This window comes from Salvelinus fontinalis, unplaced genomic scaffold (assembly GCF_029448725.1).
Source record: "Salvelinus fontinalis isolate EN_2023a unplaced genomic scaffold, ASM2944872v1 scaffold_0196, whole genome shotgun sequence".
Taxonomy (NCBI): Eukaryota; Metazoa; Chordata; class Actinopteri; order Salmoniformes; family Salmonidae; genus Salvelinus; species Salvelinus fontinalis.
The window spans coordinates 62481-89962 of record NW_026600405.1 but is presented as its reverse complement, the minus strand read 5'-3'; the positions used below and the strand labels follow the sequence as shown (position 1 = coordinate 89962).

The following is a 27482-nucleotide window of genomic DNA, read 5'->3' as shown; positions in this document are numbered from 1 at the left end:
AAATAAAGCAGCCGGGAAACAAGGCCAGGAATGTGTTTGTTTTGAACGGGGAGACGGGAGGTTAGAGGAAGGATCTGACCATCAGGTGGGGTGTGGGTATTTAGAATATGAATACAACACGACAGATCTCATCAGGACAGATCTCATCACTGTGTAAAGTGACCTTTTTTGGCCTGCACACTGTGACAATTTTGAAGGGGGGGGGGGGTCTTGACCAACACAGACCGTGAGGGTACGGGGGGGAGGTCTTGACCAACACAGACAGTGAGGGTACGGGGGGGAGGTCTTGACCAACACAGACAGTGAGGGTACGGGGGGGGGGAGGTCTTGACCAACACAGACAGTGAGGGTACGGGGGGGGGGAGGTCTTGACCAACACAGACAGTGAGGGTACAGGGGGGAGGTCTTGACCAACACAGACAGTGAGGGTACGGGGGGGAGGTCTTGACCAACACAGACAGTGAGGGTACAGGGGGGAGGTCTTGACCAACACACAGTGAGGGTACAGGGGGGAGTTCTTGACCAACACAGACAGTGAGGAGGTCTTGACCAACACAGACAGTGAGGGCCCAGGGGGGGAGGTATTAACCAACACAGACAGTGAGGGTACAGGGGGGAGGTCTTGACCAACACAGACAATGAGGGTACAGGGGGGGAGGTCTTGACCAACACAGACAGTGAGGGTACAGGGGGGGAGGTCTTGACCAACACAGACAATGAGGGTACAGGGGGGAGGTCTTGACCAACACAGACAATGAGGGTACAGGGGGGAGGTCTTGACCAACACAGACAGTGAGGGTACAGGGGGGAGGTCTTGACCAACACAGACAGTGAGGGTCCAGGGGGGAGGTCTTGACCAACACAGACAGTGAGGAGGTCTTGACCAACACAGACAATGAGGGTACAGGGGGGAGGTCTTGACCAACACAGACAGTGGGGGTACAGGGGGGGAGGTCTTGACCAACACAGACAGTGAGGGTACAGGGGGGAGGTCTTGACCAACACAGACAGTGAGGAGGTCTTGACCAACACAGACAATGAGGGTACAGGGGGGAGTTCTTGACCAACACAGACATTGAGGGTACAGGGGGGAGGTCTTGACCAACACAGACAGTGAGGGTACAGGGGGGAGGTCTTGACCAACACAGACAGTGAGGAGGTCTTGACCAACACAGACAGTGAGGGTACAGGGAGGGAGGTATTGACCAACACAGACAGTGAGGGTACAGGGGGGAGGTCTTGACCAACACAGACAGTGAGGGTACAGGGGGGAGATCTTGACCAACACAGACAGTGAGGGTACAGGGGGGAGGTCTTGACCAACACAGACAGTGAGGGTACAGGGGGGAGGTCTTGACCAACACAGACAGTGAGGGTACAGGGGGGAGGTCTTGACCAACACAGACAGTGAGGGTACATGGGGGAGGTCTTGACCAACACAGACAGTGAGGGTACAGGGGGGAGGTCTTGACCAACACAGACAGTGAGTAATGTATAGGTACAGATGCCTTTCTTTGAGGTGAGAATTTAGAGCATGGTGCCAGTGGGACAGCAGCAGACTGGGGTTAGAGGTCACTAAGCCTAGCCACATGCTGCTTGACCAGGGAAAGGTACGGAGGAGATTTAAAGTCTGATTTGGAGCCTCTTCTCATACTTTAGAAAAGCATATTTTATCCCTCCCTCCCTTATTTTCTTTCTGTCTTCCCTTACATCCTCGAGTGTGCGAAGAAGAGAGTGAGATGGGTAGGAGAGAAGGGATGAGAGTCTCTCTCTGAGCTGCTTATTTTTCTGACACAAATCAATATACAGGTGTCAGCAAAGATGAATATTGGAGAATGTGTTAATAAAGAATCATTACTCCCTGACAGCTGACTGTCCTCAGCCCAGCCCGGCTTAACACTTTACTGATACTGAAGTTATGTGTCACCACTCTCATCGTCGGTTACAGTATCTCTTATCACACTGTAGGTACGCCCCACTGAGAAACACCTCCAATACACTTCAGAAAAGATAGACAGTCGTTCTGACAGAGAGGAAGAAAGGAAGTCTAGACTGATAAAATCGGGATGGAATGTAATGCTTATCTCTTTCTGGCAGGGGAGGGAGGGAGGGGGGGAAAAGAGAAGGGGGAAAGAGAAGGAGGGGGGTTAGAGACTATCATAGATCCCCCTAATCCCATTGAGTCATTCAGAGATTCAAACAGTTGAGTTTTGAGTTCAGTTGGAATTGAGTTTTGTGTTTAGTTAGTCAGGGTTGGGGTCAATTCCATTTCAATTCCAGTTTATTCAGAAAGTAAACCAAATTCCAAATGTTCCTCATTAAAAAGCATTGAGGAGAATTGGAATTAGAATGTCAGTGTACTTCCTGAATTGACTGGAATTTTAAATGGAATTGAACCCAACCTTGGATCTAGTTGAGTTTTTGGTTTCGTGTTGGTCATCTTCAGACATCAGTCTTCACACAGGTCTGATATCTCCTCTTAACAGGTCTGATATCTCCTCTTTAGCCTGGAGTCTAATTTGAATGAACACTCTTTTTTATTTGAAGAGGTTATATAAAGGCTGTCTGTCTGGTGTTGTCACTGTTGCCATGTAATTCATGTCTGATCTTTTTGGTTATAGAGGCTACAGTTGTCTGAAATGGCACCATTACCCATAGTGCACTAATTTGACTAAAGTAGTGTAATACACAGGGTTTTCAGATGCATTCTATATGGACTTTCCCTGTGTGGTGTGAACACCGTGGCCATGGTAACTGTTTTGACCTCTGACCCTGTTGACCCCGTACAGCCGGCGGTGCTGGACAATCTTCTGACCTCTATGAAGTTTGTCCTCCACGGGATGGGCGTTCTCCGGATCAACCTGACGCACAGCAAGAACAAGGTTAGAGGGAGATGGAGTGTCCGTCTGTCTGTCCGTCTGTCTGTCCGTCTGTCTGTCTGTCCGTCTCGCTCTTGTCTATTGCTCTCACTGACTCTCTCACTGTGTCTCTGTCTGTCTGTCTGTCCGTCTCGCTCTTGTCTATTGCTCTCACTGACTCTCTCACTTTGTCTCTGTCTGTCCGTCTGTCTGTCCGTCTGTCCATATGACTTACTTTCTCTGTTAGTTTCTCTCTCTTGCTCTCTTAGCCTCCACCTCATAGAAACATTACTTCACTTGATGGCTTTAGTGTGTGTGTGTGATTTGTCCAGACGGACACTAGAGGGCAGCATGCAGACAGCCGTGTCTGTCACACACAGAGAAGGCTGGCGGGTTCCAGTGGTCTGATTGGCTGCTGCTGCTCACCATGTTTACTCAGCCCTGACCCATTAGTCTGCTGGCAGCTCAGGACATTCCCTGTACACACACACATACATACACATACATACACATACACACATACACACACACACATACACATACACATACACACACACACACATACACACGGAGATATGGACACAGAAACACATGCACAAACACACTCTCTCTCGTTCTATTTTGTGTTAGAATGTCATAGTTCAAATGGGCATCAATAATAGCCAGTTAAGTGGATGAGTTGTAGTGTAATTGCTTTGTAATGACATGGTACAGGGGTATGATCGGGAGAAGGTGTGCGTGCGTGAGAGATTGGGTGGGAGGTGTTCTCGTCAGGTTCCATTCAATTTGAATAACTTTATTGCCAAAGGTAACAGAGCTCAAAGCATCACCGCCCACACGGAGTCTGACGGCTCGTAACTAGAGCTGTGAAACTGTGATGAGTTCTGTTTTTATGGCCGAGGTCACTCGTCTCTGCTGAAAGCCTTTCCTTGTTATTTGTGCTGTGTGAGAGACGTTGGGGTCTGCAGTGTGTGTCGCTTCATGTCCGCTCAGTACTGTATCACGTAAGCTGTATGTATGTACATGATACCCTCGTTGTCCCCCCCCCCCAGGTGCACGCCCACTCTGTGTTGTCCTGTGGGAGGTGTTTTGATGAGGATCAGGTGCTGTTTCCTTTCATTGGCCATGCCATTTCCTGTCTGTGGGCTGACCAGGGGGTCCGAGAGGCCGCAACCCGGGGTTACGAGTTTGAACTCAACGACTCTGCCCTGTAGTGAGTAAACTAATATGTCTTACCTGTTAAAACACACTGCCAGGGTGAGACCTGACACACGTCTTACCTGTTAAAACACACTGCCAGGGTGAGACCTGACACACGTCTTACCTGTTAAAACACACTGCCAGGGTGAGACCTGACACACGTCTTACCTGTTAAAACACACTGCCAGGGTGAGACCTGACACACGTCTTACCTGTTAAAACACACTGCCAGGGTGAGACCTGACACACGTCTTACCTGTTAAAACACACTGCCAGGGTGAGTACTGACCTGACACACGTCTTACCTGTTAAAACACACTGCCAGGGTGAGTACTGACCTGACACACGTCTTACCTGTTAAAACACACTGCCAGGGTGAGACCTGACACACGTCTTACCTGTTAAAACACACTGCCAGGGTGAGACCTGACACACGTCTTACCTGTTAAAACACACTGCCAGGGTGAGACCTGACACACGTCTTACCTGTTAAAACACACTGCCAGGGTGAGACCTGACACACGTCTTACCTGTTAAAACACACTGCCAGGGTGAGACCTGACACACGTCTTACCTGTTAAAACACACTGCCAGGGTGAGACCTGACACACGTCTTACCTGAACACACCTGCACTGAACACCTGTACAACTCACCTATATTTTCACACTCTTTCCCTCTTCCTCTATTTCTGTCTCGGTCTCTCTCTCTCTGTCTGTGGGTCTCTCTCTGTCTGTGGGTCTCTCTCTCTCTGTCTGTGTGTCTCTCTCTCTGTCTGTGTGTCTCTCTCTCTGTTTGTGTGTCTCTCTCTCTGTCTGTGTGTCTCTCTCTCTGTCTGTGTGTCTCTCTCTCTGTCTGTGTGTCTCTCTCTCTGTCTGTGTGTCTCTCTCTCTGTCTGTGTGTCTCTCTCTCTGTCTGTGTGTCTCTCTCTCTGTCTGTGTGTCTCTCTCTCTGTCTGTGTGTCTCTCTCTCTGTCTGTGTGTCTCTCTCTCTGTCTGTGTGTCTCTCTCTCTGTCTGTGTGTCTCTCTCTCTGTCTGTGTGTCTCTCTCTCTGTCTGTGTGTCTCTCTCTCTGTCTGTGTGTGTCTCGGTCTCTCTGTCTGTCTATGTGTCTCGGTCTATCTGTCTGTCTGTGTGTCTCGGTCTATCTGTCTGTCTGTCTGTGTGTCTCTCTGTCTGTCTGTGTCTCGTTCTCTCTGTCTGTGTGTCTCTCTCTCTGTCTGTGTGTCTCTCTCTCTGTCTGTGTCTCGGTCTCTCTGTCTGTCTGTGTGTGTCTCGGTCTCTCTGTCTGTCTGTGTGTGTCTCGGTCTCTCTGTCTGTCTGTGTGTGTCTCGGTCTCTGTCTGTCTGTGTGTGTCTCGGTCTCTCTGTCTCGGTCTCTCTGTCTCGGTCTCTCTCTCTCTCTCTCTCTGTCTCGGTCTCTCTGTCTGTCTCTGTCTGTCTGTCTGTCTGTCTGTCTGTCTGTCTGTCTGTCTGTCTGTCTGTCTGTCTGTCTGTCTGTCTCTCCTACTCTCACACACTTGACTGTGGTTGAATCAGCGTATGTTAAAGAGAGACCCAGGGGTCTAATTATCTGTGTGTGGAGGCCTGCTGTCCTGTGATTAGCCTTGTGGTGTGTGTCACTGACAATCCACACACACTGTCACAAAGAATCAACCATGATCACCCTGAGAGCGAGACGAAGGAGAAAAGACCTATTAAGAGAGAGAAGAGGTGGTCATTATGGACACATCTATGTGACGGAGGTGAGTCTGAAGTAGAGGGGGAGAAAGAGGGAAAATGAACAGAGAGAAGGTTGAACCAACCAGCCCAGCAGGAGGCTGTCATCTCTCCTCCTCTCCCCCAGCATGAGGCCTCTGCTCTGGCTTTATCTACAGCGACAGGTCCCCTGGAGACCCACTGAGCACCAGCCGGACACCACAGCCTTAGGAAATACACCTCGCACAAAGTCATGCAGACACACATACACAAATGCTTGCAGAAACACACACACACACACACACACACACAGAATGGAAGCTTTGCCGCATTAAAGTGATGGTGACATTCTAGCCCAGTCATTCCCTATCAGCTACTTGGGCTGTAACACACCCTGCAACCATCTGACACACACACACACCACACACCACACACCACACACACACACACACACACCAGTATAATCCATCTGTTAGATAAACCATAGCCTCAGAGTACCCGTATTATGTAAAGCTAAAACCCATTAATCCACTAGTATGAATATTCAGTTTGGAGATTAGTATCGTAGCATCTCCTGGGGGTTAGTTTATCACTGCATTCCACACCTGACAGCAGTGCTTCCTTTGTAAATCGGGAGGTGACGGAACAAGAAGTGAGCGTGAGAGGGGGGTGAGCTGGGGGGTTCTGAGGTACCAGAATGTCTGAGAAAAAAAAGCCCTTTTGTAATAAATCCTTCATGTCTATCATCACATTTGCGTAGCAGCATAGAGCCGTAGAGTAGAGGCACTTAGAGAAGCTTCACACACTGGGAACGTGTTTAGTAGCCGAGGGGCCGGGAAAAGTCTTGCTTTTTATAAACGCATTTCATGCAGTTGTACGTCATTTTACATGACTGTAGACTTTGGTAGAATCATTTTATTATAATTTTTTTAACACCACGCAAATAATTGAAATGGCAGGCACCTTTGACACTGACAAACTGAGAATCAAAAATCAATACAAATCGACCTTGTCTTGAACCCATCAATAGTCCAGGCCTAGGTGTGTGGAGACACAATGTGAGTTGCAGGCTCATGTCTATCAGAACAGAGAGAGAACACACGTGCTTCTCACACAGCCACGGCCACCCGTTGGTCTCAAACATGCGTTACAATGTTGCACAAACCATAAACCCGGCCCAGCCCGAGTCAACTATCAGGCCCAGCCCGAATCAACGATCAGGCCCAGCCCAAATCAACTCTTAGAACTATTAGGCCCGGGCTGAAAATCTAGTTTTTCACATTACGTTTTTTTGTGGGGGCAGGAGAGTTAATCGAAGAGGCAACTCGAATGAACTTTGATTGCTTTTTTATTATAATTTTTAAACAATAATTTTTCATGCCTCGAGAGGTACCGGAATCAAACAGTCCAAAACGGAGAGGTGCCAGGATCCGACCTAAATTAAGCACAGCCTGACCGACATACTGTCTCTCTGTCTGTTTGTCTCTCTCTCTCTCTTGCTTTTGAAATTGTCACCTTTTCAGATATACAATGTTTAGATCAAACAATCTTTGTCTTTCTCATCCTCCTCCTGTAGTTTCTTTGAGAACAGGGTTCGTATCATCTCTCCGGACTACGTTCCCACGGAAACGGATGTCCTGAGGGTCAGACTGAGGACCACCGGGGTCATAGAGACACAGTTCAAAGTCAAACACCTGCTCTTCAGGTAAATAATACTATTGTGTGTCTTCTCTTGTTGTTGTTGAATATAACACTTTCCCAAAACACGAAGGCCTACTATCAGGGCTCTACATTTTTAAGAAATTAATTGGGAGCACTGGTGCTCCCAACTTAAAAATGTTAGAAGCACCACATTAAATTTAGGAGCACCAGAAAATGTTTTTCCAGTTGATTGAGCCTATATTGGGCCTGTATGAATTCTAGTTTCTTTTGAAGCACATGTTGTGCCCTAGAAACTAACATGTGACACTTCAAAGACATGCGTTAATTATAAAAGCTAAAAGGTTGATATGAATACCTGTCATTGAAATGACAGAGTCATTAGTGTAATATTAGGTTTTTACATTGTCTAAAAGCACCATTGTCCTATTGAGATATATTACATTGAAAATTGTACACTGTCGCTTTAAAAACGTTGTGCATTGACTACATGCAAGGGATCTGTCATTAATTAATTGCTATGGTTATTGTTATGGTTATGGCTATGGTTATTGATCTCCTGAAGACGCTATCCCTTTTCCTTTCTTTCTGCGCCCCCAACACTTCATTACTCATCTCATATGTATATACTGTACTCGATACCATCTACTGCATCTTGCCAATGCCGTTCGGCCATCACCCATTCATATATCTTTATGTACATATTCTTCACCCCTTTACACTTGTGTGTATAAGGTAGTAGTTGTGGAATTGTTAGGTTAGATTACTCGTTGGTTATTACTTCATTGTCGGAACTAGAAGCACAAGCATTTCGCTACACTCGCATTAACATCTGCTAACCATGTGTATGTGACAAATAAAATGTGATTTGATTTGTATATCAGTGGAGGCTGGTGGGAGGAGCTATAGGAGGATGGGCTCGTTGTAATGGCTGGAATGGAATGAATGGAACAGAGTCAAACATGTGGTTTCTATATGCTTGATGTGTTTGATACCGTTCCATCTATTCCATTCCAGCCATTACAACGAGCCCATTCTCCTATAGCTCCTCCCACCAGCCTCCACTGTTGGATCATACTGGTCAAGTTACCAGGTTGTTAGCTAGCTACCCAATGAGGTAACATGACTGAACAAAGTGTGAACAAGTGGTTAACGATGCACAAGTAGTTTAAGAATGGCCCACGACACAATGCTCCCAAAATATAACTTGTGGTCACACAGCAAAATACTTTAGTCGCATATGCAACCAAATTGGTTTTTAAAGCCCCGCTGACTATAGTTTTCAGGTAAACTTCAAGTACGAGGTTTTAACTCAAAAGTGATCAAAAATACCTATGACAGGTGCTTGTATCTTTTCATCTTTGGGACCATGTCACGTTATCTCACACACACTCATTTTGTCATAGAGACTTTATCTCTAACAGCCAATTTGGCTAGTGCCAATCAAACAAACTTCTATCTGATTGGTCTGTGATTGAGTCAGCAGGAAGTCAATATGTCAATACCCTAACAGGCCTTATCAACACACAGTAGACTAGAGTCTGATAACCGGGCACGCGCACACATACGGACGCACACACAAACAAACATAGTAGGGATGTGACAAATGGAGAAAAATAATCTTTATGTTTAAACTGCCACTTTTTTTAATTGGCTTCCATTAAAACAATAAGAACAATTTATAAAATTCCATGTGGATTCACAATGCAGCTGCACTGCTGCCAGCAACAGGTTGGGTCTCATGGTGCGCCAGTACTACCATTACTCTACCTCAATTCCACTTTACAAAATGTGCATTTCCTTCTCGTTTAACTTCTCAAAGTTTAGCGATACAGGACTTCACTGCTGTCGCTTGCCTTTCTCTGCCATTTTTCCAACTGTTAACTGAAACGACGAAGTGGTGGAGAGTCGACTCCAAAAAATAATTGATTACTCGACTCCTAGCGCATTGACTCGGATTTCTGAGTCGGTTTTCTCCTTCTCTTTTCTGAAAGTAGACAGATGGAGACACTTCTAGATTTGAACCTTTAAAAAGCTAACATGTATAGGGTCCCCTCTAGGGCTGTGGAGGTCACTACATTTCATCAGCCGGTGATTGTCAACCAGATAACTGTTGATCTCACGGTAATTGACCGTTAATTAACATAAACACAGTTAGCATCTTTTGGCTTCAACACAAACCACTGATGCTGATCTTTAGAAAATCTACATTTTAAAAAGTCTAATAAATCCATGTAATATAGCCTACACCTTCACAATAAATACATTATTTATTTTAGACAGATCTAAAGAAACATGATATGAAGAAAATGTAGTCTATTTCACAAGAACAGAATAGCATACTCTGAGTTGTCCTTATGTTAGGTCCGGATCTAACTATGTCAAATGGCTGTGGGCTACACTAGTTCATTTAGCAGACAAGATTTGCTTATAATTCCGTGGCATTATTTTATTGTGTGAAGAATACAAATGAACAAAGCTGAATAAAATGGTAAGAATATTTTCTCCAAACGATTTGAGGGAGTGTGCACATGTGGCTATTCTGTGTTGAGCGGTTAACAAAGAAATGGGTATACTCCTATATGCTTATTTTAGAGTTATTAATGTAACTTTAGTTGTTCTACAAACGTTGGGCTATATGTTTTGATTTTCAATACATTCTAATACATTGGTGCGACTAATGATGATTTGAAAAAGGGATGAGCTCTGCTTAGTTGTTTGTGCAGGCTGTACACACTACATCAGTCATTGTCACAAGTTGACAAGCACTTGATAATGCCTACAATTTCCCGGCGGCATCCCCTTTGTTTGGCCGGAATGCCCCCTATAAAAAAGTGTAGACAGACACATCGAGTAAGCAACTGCGTGCATCCTGATCCAATGCTGAGGTGCATATTGAAGATATTGGAAGAACTGTCCACATTTATTTTCGGCAGCCGACAAGATGAGTAGGCCTAACGAACAGCAAAAGCACTAGCCTATGTCATCTACTATCCCCCATAGTACAAAAGCATTAGCCTATGTAATTTACTATCCCCCATAGTACAAAAGCACTAGCTTATGTCATCTACTATCCCCCATAGTACAAAAGCATTAGCCTATGTCATCTACTATCCCCCATAGTACAAAAGCATTAGCCTATGTAATTTACTATCCCCCATAGTACAAAAGCACTAGCTTATGTCATCTACTATCCCCCATAGTACAAAAGCATTAGCCTATGTCATCTACTATCCCCCATAGTACAAAAGCATTAGCCTATGTCATCTACTATCCCCCATAGTACAAAAGCATTAGCTTATGTCATTTACTATCCCCCATAGTACAAAAGCATTAGCTTATGTCATCTACTATCCCCCATAGTACAAAAGTTGACCTATTCTGTGCAAGAAATAAATATTCCAAACACTTTTTTTACACAATGTGGCTGACGTAACAGATGAGAATGTTTAGCTTAAAATGTTGATAAACTATGATGCTATTTCTTCACATTATAAGCGCAGCAATGTGCACACGTGGTAGTAGGCTATAAGCCAAATGTTCCATTAGCAGAGAACACCGTTATCAAAAGTGACCCCAAATGCAATTATGCATGTAATACTTTTATTATAAAGGTGCATTTTAATAGTGAAAATGATCTCCCCCAAACTTGAAACTCACACGCTGCTTATGTATGCCAGTTAGGCTCTACACCCCTTGTAAAGCGGATTAATGTGATTAATTTTTAAAAGTTATTTGACCAGTTTAGTTGTGATGCAAACCTTATAAAAACATATAGGCCTATGGGCGAGGCTACATGAGGTGTGCAACTATGATTTGAAAATGAATTTTTAAAAAGTAATTATTTATTGTGCTGGGTGTCATTCACAAGTGATAGGCTAATATTGTCACCAATCAGACTATTCTTGATTTAATCTTGTCTTGACATTTACTAAATAATATGTGACATTTATTTATTTATTTAGAATGGACCATTATCATGCACCTGTATCGAAACAGGGGCAGCGGGGTGTTAAAAGGAATTTAATTCCTATATGTTTATCAACCAATTAAATTAAAACACTCTGCTCATACATAAGAATTTGTAAGATACTTATCAGCATTAAATGGACAGAAACCAGTCTCAAAATCAATCAATCAATAGCGTTTATTCTCGAGAGTACCGATCATAATACATTTTACATCAGGTTATATAATAAAGATGATGTCATAGGTTTTAATGTCCAACCTCCTCTCGGATACAATGGCAGTATAGTTAGAGTTCTCATTACTGTCTGCCACCTGTTAAACTATCTACAACCAACCCAAGGTCTTTCCCCTCCCTGGGTAGAGACATCATTCTAGCCTGTCTGAAGATAAACCCATTCTTTCTAACAAGGAACATATTACATTCAGCATTATGAGTATAATAAGTTTCATTCATACATTAACATCTAAGTCAAATGTATACATATTTTAGTAATTTATTCATAAAAATCCCATAACACGGGGAAAATACATGTCATCTATGCACTTAAATAGCGAATGGAGGACACTTTTCCCCGTGGTTTATTATGCCAGCCAGGTAGGCTATACTCCTGTTGTAAAGAGAAGCAATCTGCTTAATATTAGGAAATTTGGGAAATAAATATAGTAGTCCTAGCCTATAGAAAGCTGATGGGATCCTCTTTTTAGCAGAGGCCATCACTCTGTTTTCTCACACAATTACATAGCCAATAGAAATGTTGCGCAACATGAGCTCATGGGCTCTCGTTAAGTGTTTGATTAGATTTGCATTGATGTCAGAGTGATTAGAGAGACAATAGAGTGCTGAGTACCATGCAGTTATAAAGTTTGGTAGGTTACTAATGACCATCAGCATCAGACCTAGGAGAAGCCTAATTACCGTGACTCAACGGTCAGGTGGAAATTTACTGTCTTCATGTCTCGTGAATATGGTCACCGCAACAGCCCTAGTCACTTCCTATAATTATTTGGGGATTTGGTTAGATGAAAATCTGAATTTTAAACAGCACATTGATAACTTAACCAAGACATTGATGTTGAGGTTGGGCTTTTATTTTAGGAACAAAATGTTGTTTTTCACGCAAAGGATCTTGTTCTAAGCACTTTTGCTGTTTATGCTGTTTATGGTGATATTGTCTATATACAAGTATAGAGTGCAGTGATGTGTCCTATAAGGAGCGTTGGTGGCAAATCTGATGGCCGAATGGTAAAGAACATCTAGCTACTCGAGAGCACCCTTACCTGCCGATCTATAAATTACGTCTCTGTAATCTAGCATGGGTAGGATGGTCATCTGAATCAGGGTTAGTTTGGCAGCTGGGGTGAAAGAGGAGCGACTACGATAGAGGAAACCAAGTCGTCTAGATTTAACTTTAGCCTGCAGCTTTGATATGTGCTGAGAGAAGGACAGTGTACCGTCTAGCCATACTCCCAAGTACTAAATACATCTACTAAACAACTGTTCCAATGGAGCTCCTCTCTCTCTCTCTAAACAACTGTTCCAATGGAGCTCCTCTCTCTCTCTCTCTAAACAACTGTTCCAATGGAGCTCCTCTCTCTCTCTAAACAACGGTTCCAATGGAGCTCCTCTCTCTCTCTCTCTCTCTCTCTAAACAACTGTTCCAATGGAGCTCCTCTCTCTCTCTAAACAACTGTTCCAATGGAGCTCCTCTCTCTCTCTAAACAACTGTTCCAATGGAGCTCCTCTCTCTCTCTAAACAACTGTTCCAATGGAGCTCCTCTCTTTCTCTCTCTCTCTAAACAACTGTTCCAATGGAGCTCCTCTCTCTCTCTCTAAACAACTGTTCCAATGGAGCTCCTCTCTCTCTCTCTAAACAACTGTTCCAATGGAGCTCCTCTCTCTCTAAACAACGGTTCCAATGGAGCTCCTCTCTCTCTCTCTCTCTCTCTCTCTCTCTCTCTCTCTAAACAACTGTTCCAATGGAGCTCCTCTCTCTCTAAACAACTGTTCCAATGGAGCTCCTCTCTCTCTAAACAACTGTTCCAATGGAGCTCCTCTCTCTCTCTCTCTAAACAACTGTTCCAATGGAGCTCCTCTCTCTCTCTCTCTCTAAACAACTGTTCCAATGGAGCTCCTCTCTCTCTCTCTCTAAACAACTGTTCAAATGGAGCTCCTCTCTCTCTCTCTCTCTCTCTCTCAACAACTGTTCCAATGGAGCTCCTCTCTCTCTCTCTCTCTCTCTCAACAACTGTTCCAATGGAGCTCCTCTCTCTCTCTCTCTCTCTCTCTCTCTCAACAACTGTTTCAATGGAGCTCCTCTCTCTCTATCTCTCTAAACAACTGTTCCAATGGAGCTCCTCTCTCTCTCTCTCTCTCTCTCTAAACAACTGTTCCAATGGAGCTCCTCTCTCTAAACTGTTCCAATGGAGCTCCTCTCTCTCTAAACTGTTCCAATGGAGCTCCTCTCTCTCTCTCTCTTTCTCTCTCTAAACAACTGTTCCAATGGAGCTCCTCTCTCTCTCTCTCTCTAAACAACTGTTCCAATGGAGCTCCTCTCTCTCTCTCTCTAAACAACTGTTCCAATGGAGCTCCTCTCTCTCTCTAAACAACTGTTCCAATGGAGCTCCTCTCTCTCTCTCTCTCTCTAAACAACTGTTCCAATGGAGCTCCTCTCTCTCTCTCTCTCTCTCTAAACAACTGTTCCAATGGAGCTCCTCTCTCTCTAAACAACTGTTCCAATGGAGCTCCTCTCTCTCTCTCTCTCTCTAAACAACTGTTCCAATGGAGCTCCTCTCTCTCTCTCTCTAAACAACTGTTCCAATGGAGCTCCTCTCTCTCTCTCTCTCTAAACAACTGTTCCAATGGAGCTCCTCTCTCTCTCTCTCTCTAAACAACTGTTCCAATGGAGCTCCTCTCTCTCTCTCTCTAAACAACTGTTCCAATGGAGCTCCTCTCTCTCTCTCTCTCTCTCTCTAAACAACTGTTCCAATGGAGCTCCTCTCTCTCTCTCTCTCTCTAAACAACTGTTCCAATGGAGCTCCTCTCTCTCTCTCTCTCTCTAAACAACTGTTCCAATGGAGCTCCTCTCTCTCTCTCTCTCTAAACAACTGTTCCAATGGAGCTCCTCTCTCTCTCTCTCTCTAAACAACTGTTCCATTTGAGCTCCTCTCTCTCTCTCTCTAAACTGTTCCATTTGAGCTCCTCTCTTTCTCTCTCTAAACTGTTCCAATGGAGCTCCTCTCTCTCTCTCTCTAAACAACTGTTCCAATGGAGCTCCTCTCTCTCTCTCTCTAAACAACTGTTCCAATGGAGCTCCTCTCTCTCTAAACAACTGTTCCAATGGAGCTCCTCCCCCTCTCTCTCTCTAAACAACTGTTCCAATGGAGCTCCTCCCCCTCTCTCTCTCTAAACAACTGTTCCAATGGAGCTCCTCTCTCTCTCTCTCTCTCTAAACAACTGTTCCAATGGAGCTCCTCTCTCTCTCTCTCTAAACAACTGTTCCAATGGAGCTCCTCTCTCTCTCTCTCTCTCTCTAAACAACTGTTCCAATGGAGCTCCTCTCTCTCTCTCAACAACTGTTCCAATGGAGCCCCTCTCTCTCTAAACAACTTTTCTAAACACAATCTCCATCCCAAATTGGACTCTATTCCCTAAATAGTACACTACTTTAGACCAGAGTATTGTACCCTATAGGGAATAGAGTGTCATTTGGGATGTAACCTACTCCAGTCTCCTACACCTGCTCTGTAAAATACACTTCCTAGGAATTATAATAACTAACAATATTACCTCTGCATTTCATATGAATTATGAAAACGTAACAATATTACCTCTGTATTTAAAATGAATTAAAATGGTAAACCATATTACCTGGGCTGCGGCGAGAGGCTTTTCATAAGGTGCCTCTGTTTTGCATCTAAACATTGTCACAATGCGTAGTGGGAACTGCAAGTCAATATGACACAGACAGACCCTTTTACCTCTGTGTGTGTGTGTGTGTGTGTGAGCTTCACAAATTGGCAGAATATCTGTGTGATGGCCTCTGTCTAGGAGCAATACAATAGTTGATCAACACCACACCACACACACACATACAATCAGCATGTAGGGTCATGGACACATGAAATTGAATGCTGTCAATCAAACTGCACTATAGATGCTTTTATTGACAGAAATGACCCATCACATAAAACACACACACACACACACCCACCCCACTCTAGTCGTAAATCTCTGTGGATGGGGGTACGGGGACCGAGTCCCCCGTTTTCAATTTCCTCAAAGACAATAACCCTCAGCAACACGGCAGGACGGACAGACGGGGAAAAGGTCAAATCTCTCCAAAGAAAATCATTTTTTTTGTCCATTTCACCTTTTTCTAAACAAGATATCTCCACTTCAGTATCTATCTGTTATACACACTTACTGAGAGACGGGAGGAGAGGAGAGGAGAGGGGAGGAGGGAGAATGGCAGAAAAAACACATGACAGTTCTCTGGAATATCTTGTGACATTTATGAGATGAGACTTTTCCTGTGTATTTCACATCTAATTTCACTTCGATTTATGTTTTCAAACACACTAAACGATGAATCACGCCAAATGTTCATTACTTTAATCATTGAAACGTCAACATTGGACCGGGGATGTTGCACCACGTCTCTGGGCAGAGGCTCATCCTGATCTTTATATACTGTGCGTTGTGCTTTGAAATGTTCGACAGTCTTTAGATGTTCAATGGCTCAATACATACGGCCCCTGTAGTAGTCTACGTTTCAGCCCCATAGGGGTGTGTGCGTCATCTAGATGTCAAATAAAAAGTAGTTTTAATGATTGCTGGATGACAGGAAGTGGTTTCTGTTTGGTCGAGGGGTCAGTCTCTTTCTTGAGCTCTTTCCTCCTTTCTGGTCTCTCCTCTACTCCTCTTCTCTACTTACACACACGCTTTGCTTTTGTTGATTTTCTGTCACGTTGACTACAGCTAAATCCCACAGACATCGTGTGTGTGTGTGTGTGTGTGTGCGCGCACTGCGGGGGTAGGTTAAATGGTAGAGCACTAAAAGGACCAGTGGATGAATGTGTGTGTGTGAGGCCTTTGTCACCCATTGTCCACCTCTCTATGGAAAAGACGACCGTTTTTCACAGGCTTTTTATGACCCATAGTTGTTGACGGTGTGTTTGCGCTGTGGGCGGGGCTGTAATACCTGATTAGGTAAAAGGAGGAGTGGGAGGCTTCATTATAATATCTGTCATTCTCTCTCTTTCTCTCTAAAGTATGTGGTGAGGGACCCAGAGAAAGATGGGGATGGAGAAATGTATTCCTGAACCTCACACACACACTCTTCCTCAGTCAAGGTCAACGTAGGTCGCAGTTCGTTAGCTAGCCCCTAATTAACTATGTAATGAAAGACCGAATGGAACACTTGTTTAATCCTCCAATCACATCGTCTACCAGCCATCGCCTCCCAGATGTCACGGGCCAGTTTAGTGCACACACACACACAGCCTGCTTCCCATTGACCTGTGACCCTCTCATTCCGCCTCTAGAGAGATGAGACCCCATCCCAAGTGGCACCCTATTCGGGTCCCATAGGGCTTTGGTGAAAAGTAGTGTACTATATAGGGAATAGGGCGCTATGGGGACGCGGCCTCTCCATTTCACCTCGTCTTCATCAGAGCATCAGATAATTAACCGATACTGATGAATGACCAAGGAATTTACAAGTTAAGTGGGGGGGAGAGGGAAAGAGAAGAGGGTATCGGCTAGCATCATTAGTTAATTTTGTGATTGATTGTGATTTTGAGATGTGGTTGAAATTCGTTTAAAAAAAGGGACATTTGTAATTCAGAGTTTAGAATTTAAAGATCAAAACAGGGAATTAAAGAACTAAAAGAACGAGAGAAAGAACAAACGACAGGAAGGACATAAATAAAGAATCCATTAAAATAGGGACAGGTCTGTATGGTATATCCTACCTGTCAGATCACTGCCATACATGTGGCCCTACTGGCATTCCATACATGGGGCCCTACTGGCATTCCATACATGGGGCCCTACTGGCATTCCATACATGGGGCCCTACTGGCATTCCATACATGGGGCCCTACTGGCATTCCATACATGGGGCCCTATTGGCAGTCCATACATGGGGCCCTATTGGCAGTCCATACATGGGGCCCTATTGGCAGTCCATACATGGGGCCCTATTGGCAGTCCATACATGGGGCCCTATTGGCAGTCCAAATGTTATAGATGTGGCTGGATGATATTATATACTACACACACACACACACACACACACACACACACACACACACACACACACACACACACACACACACACACACACACACACTGAACACTGTGATAACACTAGCTGAACAGATGGAGCAAGTTGATAGACAAGGTTGTGTACGAATAATACTCCCAAATAAATGGTATGCGAAAAACAAGTTTTAGTATGTGACATTTTGTCAATTGTACTCTGGATGCATCATCTAAAGCGCCATTGCGTTAACCCCTGCCATTCGTTCATTTGGGTTTATCAGCTGATTTCACACCATATTAGCCAACACCAGACCTCCAAGGTGTTGGGGTTTTAGTGTAGAATCTTCAGAGACAAACTCACTAATACTCAACATGGACTGTAGCATATCAAGGTAATTGCAAATTAATAATTGTTATGGTTTATTGCGAGTAAAAAGTGATATTTTAAGCGTATTCATTGCGGTTGAGTGTGGCGGTGTTCAACCGTTAGCCCCTGGACCTTTTAGGAGGAGAGAAGAAAAGAGACTGGCATCACTAAATCCCAAATGAGATCCCTTTTTGTTTTAATGACGTTGGCTTACGCTAAAATACTACAGAGGTTTCCATCATCTCTGGCTTATTCTAAGCCCTCTGGTCGTGTCCCAAATCACACTCTATTCCCCATGTAGTGCACTACTTCAACCAGAGCCCCGTGGGCCCTGATAAAAAAGACTGCTCTAAATCGGGAATAGTGTGCCAATTGGGACGCAAGCTCTCTGTGGACCTCGAGGGGCTTCACGGAGGACCCAGGTGTTCCTGAAGGACCCAACAGACGGTTCCCTCAATCTGAGTAAATTAATTAACTTGCTAATTGATAAACAGACACACACACACACACACACACACACACACACACACAATCTAAATAGTAGCAGGTGTCCTATTTGTAGCTATGCTGTGAACCTCCTGCTGACAGCTAACGGTCATTATCACATGGATCTAAAACACTCTAAACACATTGGCCAAACCACGACCACACTAATAACCCGTTTCACTGGCTGCCCATGTTCTCTACTCCACATAATCAATGACTCTGATGTGTTCCATCTAATGTACAGATTTCTCTCTCGCTCTTTAAAAAAAATATATATACATATAAAAATAATTCTCTCCCCCTTCCCCCTCTGCAGGATGTATGATGTGGGGGGTCAGAGAACAGAGAGGAGGAAGTGGATTGGTTGTTTCGAGGACGTCCGGGCCGTGGTATTTGTTGTTTCTCTCAGTGGATACGACATGACTCTAGTAGAGGACCCATGTATGGTGAGACACACCCACTCTATTGTTAACCCTCCATCGTCACATGTCATTTCCCTGATGAACACTATTACAATATTACTACACATGGTCTGACCGTGACAGGCGCTATATTACTAATGTTACTGTTTTATCCAATGATCTCCCCTCTTTCAGAACCGCCTACAGGAGAGTCTGAAACTCTTCTCTTCCATCTGCAACAACATCTTCTTCAAGAGTACCTCAATGGTAAGAGACAGTCTATATACCGTGGGACCTCAATGGTAAGAGACAGTCTATATACTGTGGGACCTCAATGGTAAGAGACAGTCTATATACCGTGGGACCTCAATGGTAAGAGACAGTCTATATACTGTGGGACCTCAATGGTAAGAGACAGTCTATATACTGTGGGACCTCAATGGTAAGAGACAGTCTATATACTGTGGGACCTCAATGGTAAGAGACAGTCTATATACTGTGGGACCTCAATGGTAAGAGACAGTCTATATACCGTGGGACCTCAATGGTAAGAGACAGTCTATATACCGTGGGACCTCAGTGGTAAGAGACAGTCTATATACCGTGGGACCTCAGTGGTAACAGTCAGTCTATATACCGTGGGACCTCAGTGGTAACAGTCAGTCTATATACCGTGGGACCTCAGTGGTAAGAGACAGTCTATATACCGTGGGACCTCAGTGGTAAGAGACAGTCTATATACCGTGGGACCTCAGTGGTAAGAGACAGTCTATATACCGTGGGACCTCAGTGGTAAGAGACAGTCTATATACCGTGGGACCTCAGTGTTAAGAGACAGTCTATATACCGTGGGACCTCAGTGGTAAGAGACAGTCTATATACCGTGGGACCTCAGTGGTAAGAGACAGTCTATATACCGTGGGACCTCAGTGGTAAGAGACAGTCTATATACCGTGGGACCTCAGTGGTAACAGTCAGTCTATATACCGTGGGACCTCAGTGGTAAGAGACAGTCTATATACCGTGGGACCTCAGTGGTAAGAGACAGTCTCTGTACCGGGGTACCTCAGTGGTAAGGCCCTGGTCTAAAGCCCAATTCAAATGAAAAGCTATTTTTTTACGCTTGTAAACAACCGTGTACACGCTGGAATTAGAATGCACAGGAGTGAATGAGACAGAACAGATGGACCGTCAACGATGTCAAAAGTCTGAAAGAATGGTATTTGGTAAGAGATGGTATTTGGTAAGAAATGGTATTTGGTAAGAGATAATGTAACCAGCAATGAGAGTAAAACACCAAGCTGGGCTAGAAAAAAATATGCCAAACCAGCATGCAAGTTCATTTATTTTTTTATTCAAATATTGCATTGCACAGATTTCGCCGTGATTCTTTTTTTTTGTGGCTAGAAAAGTCCCATCCTTCCAGGAACTCTTCCATTGATAGTTACAGCTACTTGGCCAAGTCTAAACAGAGTTTGGTTGACATGGTTGTCCTCTAGTTGTCCTTTTGCTAATGGACAGGATGGAGAAGACGCTACACACACACACACTATACACACACACACACACACACACTGCACACTCACTGTTACGCATAGAGAGTCCATGGGGAGGACAGAGTGGGAACGGATGAGTGAAGCAAACATGGAGGAAGTCTTTCTCCATCTCGTTCTCCATCTCGTTCTCCCTCTTTCTCACTTGTCATTTATGTCACTCGTGGCTTCTGAGTGGACATGCCTCTGCAATGTCTTTGTCACCACACACCTACACACACGCGTACACACACACACACGACCGACCACAGCCTTTGTTCTAGTAGGTCCCTTGTCACTGGTAATTAAACAGCGAACAGTCATTTAGGTGTGCATTCTGCTTGTTTCCAGCCCACACCAACACACACACCCGCCCTCATCAAATGAAAGACAGAGTAACGAGCTTGTTTAATGGGATTTCCTTTAGTATGTTTTTAATGCCCACTTGGTGTGGTGGTGTGTGCGTGAGTATGTGTGTGTGTGAGACCGGGTAATTAATCTATCAGGGCGTGTCTGTGAGTCTGCTAACCTGTAACCCTCCACCCACTGTTCCCCCTGTGTTAATTACACACCACACACACACACACACACACACACACACACACACACACACACACACTCTCTCATTATTCTCTTCAGTTCATCCATCATTATCTAGCCCGTTGTTGTTCTTTTAACCAGATGAACCAAAGCCAGCTAGAATGACAACTCCTCATACACTTTTCATTGGTTAACTAGTGAACCACTACAGTGAACCAAAGCCAGCTAGAATGACAACTCCTCATACACTTTTCATTGTTTAACTAGTGAACCACTACAGTGAACCAAGTTGTCACCCTGTTCCCTTCATATGGGCCCTGGTCAAAAGTAGTGCACTATATAGGGAATAGCACTCCGTTTGGGATGCAGCCACTGAGTCAGAGTGTTGTGTACTGTGAAAGGGACGGTCAGTCAGGGACAGTGTGTGTGTTGACTCACACACCATGATACTGTCGACAGCTAGATCAATCAATCCTCCTGTAGCCATGGCTTCACTAGGTCATTGATCTGAATTCGCCAGTGATCGCTATCCCAATCACATGTACAGATTTGACCGTTCATCAACTGGCATTTCCGGTTGATTGATGAGTAGTATAATTCTGCAGTTATATCCGTATCACATGGAAGTGATATTTACAGTACATGGTTTGTCACCAGTAACCACAATATTATTCTTGTTTTGAATATTGATTGAACATCCTCCCTATTGTCCATCTGTATATTTGTTTACTACTTTATTTATTTGCGTATAATTGCCGACCAGGGATGTCGGATATTTTTTATTTATTAATTTATTTGTTTATTGCAGATCTTATTTATGAACAAGATCGATCTTTTTCAAGAGAAGATTTTACATTCGGGGCGGCATCTACGGCTGTATGTGCCGCAGTTCAAAGGTCAGTCACGCTGACCACACCCTAATACACACACACACACACGACACGTGTACCACACGCAATAGGTTAAACATATGTGACCAGACTGATAATGCTATTGCAATCCATTGGTGTATGACATGAAATGGCCTTTGATGTTGTCATTGATAAAATAACAATATACAGGCTTGAGATCAGATGAAGCCATTTTGATAAGATGTTGTATTATCATGAAATGTAACTAACTTTGAAAACGGTATTGCCTTACACCCTCTTTCTTTCCATCTCCCCCTCTTCCCTCTCTCTCGCTCTCGCTCTTGCTCTCGCTCTCGCTCTCTCCTCAGGTGCAGACTGTGACGTGGACTCTGCGGCCCGATACATCGCCGGAATGTTTGTGTCTCTCAACGCCACGCCCAGCAAACTCATCTACCATCACTTCACCACGGCAACGGACACCTCCAACGTACAGATTGTTTTCCAGGTCGTCATGGACACCATCATCAAAGAGAACCTAGAGGCTGTCTCTCTGCTTTGATTGGTTCTAAGAGTTCCTATGAGTTCTAACAGTTCTGATGGTGCTGGTTGGCTTCTGGGCTCTGGGGGGGAAGTTTCCCTCGGTACAGAGCTAGACTCAGCTTCCTCTCACCAAATCATAACCTTAAAGGGTCAATCAGCAGTTGCTACGTACATTTTTGGACTTAGCAACTGGCCCATTGATTCTTGAAGAATGTAACTTTATAAATGCCTCATGAGCTTAATTAAAAATATAAGCTTGTTTTACTCCGATGTTTGTAAACAACGTAAATGTAAACAAATAGCATCAACATGGTTAAAACTAGAATGTTGATATCATGGATTGACAGTCTTTGCATCCATAGCTCTAGCTATGCATTTGAGAGCGGTTACAATTCTCCTGCCCCGTCCCTCAGCTTTTTACCAAAACAGACGGGGAGTACGCTTTGTTATTGTTTCAACTGCTGATTGCTGCTTTAACTGTTAGCGGTGGAAATGGAAAACCGACCCAGGATCAGTGACTAGGGGCTACGTCACCCTACTCCGTTATCCGGTTCCGGTTTTAAGTCGACTTCCTAATGAAAGCCCCTGTTCAGTTCCTCTGGAACTGTTTCCATGACTTTTTGGAACGAGGAGGAGGTCCGCTGGAGAACATTTCACTTCCCTCTCCTTGTTTTGGTGAACAATCATGGACTATGGTACATATTTATTTGTGTTGTTGTTATGCAACCCTAATCAGAATATGAATAATACAACATCAACATTTAATTGTTAACATACTTGTTATATTTCTTATTCATACCAGAGCTGCCTTAGCAGCTCATTGGAGGGACATTGTAGATGGTGATGATAGGCTGCCTCTCAGCTTTGGTTGCTCGGTTACAGTCATCCGGCTAAATGCTCACTCAGCTTAGTGCATGTCTTAGTGTGTGTGTGGGCAGGCAGGCAGGAGTGAGGATTTACCGTTTGTCCATTAGATGCGCGGGCAGTGTGGTACTGCGTGTTGAGGTGTGGAGTTATGGGTCACTCATCCATACAGACTGTGTGTGTGAGGTAAGGGGTTCACTCATCCATACTGTGTGTGTGTGTTAAGGGGTTCACTCATGCATATAGACTGTGTGTATTTTCCTCCCATCCATCAATGCCTATCACTCCTTAATGGGACCGAGATCACAGAAAACTGGCTTCATTTAACTGCAGTAAATCTCATCACTCTTTTGTGTCCTGCTCTCTCTCTCTCTTTCCCTCCCTCTCTCTTCCGCTCTCAAATACCTCTTCCTTTCACTCTCTTTCTTAATTTACATGTTTTATTCTGTCATTCATTTGGGGATTTTTGACTAAGTTGCCCAACAGACAAGTATCTGTTGGAAGAACTATTTTCTAAGCATTTATGAGAAATAAAATCTTACCATTATGTATTTATAAGAATCATTCCTAATTGGGTCTTGGGGGGGGGGGGGGGACAGTGCCTTTTTATGTACTATTTAAATTATGTTTCATATGCTTCTGTCATCTATAAACATTTTAATCTTGAGTTTTTGGACACAGAGTTGGATTATGATTCAGTCGATATTGTGAAATAACTTGACCTTGGTGTCTTCAGATCAATTGGCTAGGCCAATTAAATAATTATTTTAATGTTTCGGAGTCGTTTGTTTACTGGCCGTGTCGTCGTTTTTAGGAAGAAAACAACGCAGATTTAAGCAATAAGGCCTGAGGGCGGTGTGGTATATATGCAATATACCACGGCTAAGGGCTGTTGTTAAGCACAACACACTGCGGAGTGCCTGGACACAGCCCTTAGCCGTGGTATATTGGCCATATACCACAAACCCCTGAGTGCCTTATTGCCATTATAAACTGGTTACCAATTAATTAGAACAGTACCTTTTGTCATACGGTCTGATATACCATGGCTTTCAGCCAATCAGCATTCAGGGCTCTAACTACCCAGTTTAGAATAGGCTATATAGTGAAACTGTCTGCAGAAGAATTTGCTTCAATGTAAAACATTGTCAGCATGAAAATACTTAAATATATGTTATTTCTGTTGCTGAGGCTTCGAAATAGGTTAGGTCCTACTGCACAAACGAACATATCCTTCATTTGTTTCCACAATGAATATGTAGCCTAGGCTACTATCAGTCAAGCATAAATACCAATGTACACCAATCAAATTAGCAATATTTGTTCATTTTAATAAAATAAATAAAAGTACTTTGACAGGTTCTGCTCAGCAGGCAACGATTTATGAACATTTAATAATAGCCTACATTAGGCAACGCAGGTAACCTACAACGGAGGGGGGCCGAGTGAGGGTCGGCATAGGGATTTGGGGAGTGTGGGGGGGTTGACAAAAGAGCTTTGTAGCCTAGTAACAACTTTCTCTCACACACAAACACACATTGCACTTTGGGTTTTTCGTTTTGTCTTTTTTGTTTTGTTTTACACCGCTAGTATTAAACAAACATTATTCACATCCGTTTTTTATATATATAAATGATGAGGAAACATTCAATGTCATCGTCAATCAACGGGTCCTTCTTTTTCGCTCACGCTGCCTGCGTTCTCGCCCATCTGCCTCGCGGAAAGTCAACTGTTGTTGTTGGCGCCGGCGGATGATTTGTTGGTCTCACGCCGCCAGGCAGTCCAGCGAGTCGAGGGAGAGGAACACGTCAGCCTTGCACTGGAACGTACTCGTCCCGTCCCGCAGCAGCTCGCAGCTCTTCAGGTTGGGAGAGATGTCTGTCACACAGATAGCCTGAGAGCGAGAGAAACGGCGAGTTAAATGATGTTCAGTCATTTTGTGGCAAATAAAAGTAGGCCTGTTTAGTGGAAATGTGCTGAAATGTAGAAAAATCGAATGGATACAAATTTAAGAAATGAAAATAATTTGTACTTATTGTCACATTGAAATATAGACCGACTAAGACATTTTGTCTTGTCAGTTTGGTTTTAGTTCAGTTTTGTTTTTGTCACGTTCAGGTTACTATTTATAGGCTATTATTCAAGTAGGTCTAGCCTATAGTCTACAATGTATTTAATCGGGCATAAAGACTGCTAAAACGTTTTAATTTCTTTGTGACAGTAGGCAAGTTGCGCGTCTCTGGTGCTAAAAGGACAGCGCCTTTTACGCAGTAGTCTGATATCTGGCGCGCTACTTCCTAGTCGATTCCAATTGATATAATCTCACCTTTAAAAGATGTTTAAACTTTTAAATGTGACTAAGGCACTTTGCCCCTCAAAAATACACTATAACAATGGCAAAATTTGACAATGGCAATCAATTCACTTGATTCATTAATTTGCGTGCAGGTAGAATCTAAGAATAAATGTACTGTATTTTACCACATGTAGGCCTAATGGGGCCTAACCTACTCTCTTTGGGTACCATCTACCTTAGACTTTAATTCAACGATGTTACCTCCCAAATCACACTTACCATGTTTTTGAGCACGGGGGTCTGTCGGTTACCGTCAGTCACCAAATTGTTATCGGTGCCGGTATTCTCCCCGCTGTCCATCACCGTTTCTTCTGACTCAGACCTCCGGATGTACGGGGACCTCCGGATCCCGGACAGCAGACCCGAGGCTCGGCCGACCGAGTGGTAGCTCGGTCCGGTGGACTGCTTGTACCACGCCTCGATAGGGTGGCACGAGATAAGCATGGAGATACCGACGCACACCACGGCGAATCTAACAGACCTCTCCATCTCGTGACGCTTTTTTACGCAGCTGGATGGAATGTTGGTTTGACGGTTGGTTGGTTCGGTTGTCGTCGGGGTGTTTTTTGTTCTTCTGTTCTTGTCTTCTTCTCCGGTGAGCTGTAGCCTAGGTCACCAATATCAACTGACGTTCTTGTTGGCCGGTTCTTCCGTTGGTTGGGTGTTCTCGAATGTTGTGGCCGTTTATATAGGCGCGCGGCACGATCGTGACCTGTCGATTGGATCAGAAGGATTGAATGATTCATCTTTACGCACGCAGATGAACAATCCAATCCGGATTTATGCGTTTTCTCTTTCCCCCTGTGTTTGGGGAGGTAGGGGGAGGTTGACATAGTGACATCACACTGGTCCTCATAATCTGTTTCTTGAGAACTAGAAAGTAAATTATGTTTATTGGCATATGACTGGAATTTCGTCATGAATGGTCCAACTTCAGATGCTTTAACTTGACAGAATTGGGAGAGAGAGACACAGTCCACTGAATGGATTAGGAAATGTGTTCAAGTGCTCGTAAATTATACGCTATCCTAAAAAGCACACGTTTTCAGTTAGCTTGTTAGTTTATCCTTCGGTATAACTCCGTACCTCCACAACAGTGTAAATAAGATCCCCATTTTTAGATAACAGCCTATATAACCAATGAATGGTGTGGCTGCTGAACAAGTTGAGACGACTAAATAACTTGGTGTTACCTTAGATTCTAAACTGTCATGGTCAAAACATAAATATTCAATGGTTGTAAAGATGGGGAGAAGTCTGTCCGTAATAAAGAATGATCTGCTTTTATGACACCTCACTCCAAAAAGCAAGTGTAGTTTAGTATTTTCTTGATTATTGCCCAGTCGTGTGGTCAAGCTGCAGCTGGCCCAGAACAGAGCGGCACGTCTTGCTCTTCATTGTAATCAGAGGGCTCAATTTACACACACCCTTAACACACTAGACATGTCCCCAGGGGTCTTTTGTTTTACAGTCCCCAAATCCAGAACAAATTCAAGAAAGCGTACAGTATTATATAGAGCCATTATTGAATGAAACTCCCATCTCTTATTGCTGAAATGAACAGCAAACCTGGTTTCAAAAAACAGATAAAGCAACGCCTCGAGGCACAACGCCTCTCCCCTATTTGATAGTTTGGGTGTATGTCCTGATATGTAGGATACATGTGCCTTTTTTTTATTGATGTAGTTCTGTCCTTGAGCTGTTGTCTATTACTGTTCTGTATTATGTCATGTTTTGTGTGGACCCCAGGAAGAGCAGCTGAAGCTATCGCAACAGCTAATCGGGATCCTAATAAAATACCAAATACCACCTTGTCGTCCATACATGACCAAATGGGAAAATAATAATTACTCATAGGCTCCATTAACCTAGATTTAAAAAAAAGTTAACTTAAAAGTGC

The 27482-nt window shown here is 43.9% G+C and overlaps 2 protein-coding genes across 2 annotated transcripts in view; one reads left to right on the top strand and one right to left on the bottom strand.

The window, feature by feature from the left end:
• Positions 1-23777, top strand: part of LOC129844352 (guanine nucleotide-binding protein G(o) subunit alpha-like) — a 38237-nt gene extending 14460 nt beyond the window's left edge. Inside the window, exons 3-9 of the mRNA XM_055912668.1 lie at positions 2790-2882; positions 3911-4071; positions 7329-7457; positions 18815-18944; positions 19095-19166; positions 21780-21867; positions 22191-23777. Of these exons, the coding sequence (XP_055768643.1) occupies positions 2790-2882; positions 3911-4071; positions 7329-7457; positions 18815-18944; positions 19095-19166; positions 21780-21867; positions 22191-22381 (864 nt within the window). The 3' untranslated portion in view covers positions 22382-23777. The remainder of the gene's footprint in view (positions 1-2789; positions 2883-3910; positions 4072-7328; positions 7458-18814; positions 18945-19094; positions 19167-21779; positions 21868-22190) is intronic.
• Positions 23778-24536: 759 nt separating this feature from the next.
• On the bottom strand, positions 24537-26346 carry LOC129844353 (neuropeptide B-like). Its single transcript, XM_055912669.1, has 2 exons — positions 25802-26346; positions 24537-25120 (listed from the first exon to the last, which is right to left on the bottom strand). Exons 1-2 carry the CDS (start codon positions 26069-26071, stop codon positions 24992-24994), a joined length of 399 nt encoding a protein of 132 aa, XP_055768644.1. The 5' UTR covers positions 26072-26346; the 3' UTR covers positions 24537-24991.
• Between the last annotated feature and the right edge of the window lie 1136 nt (positions 26347-27482).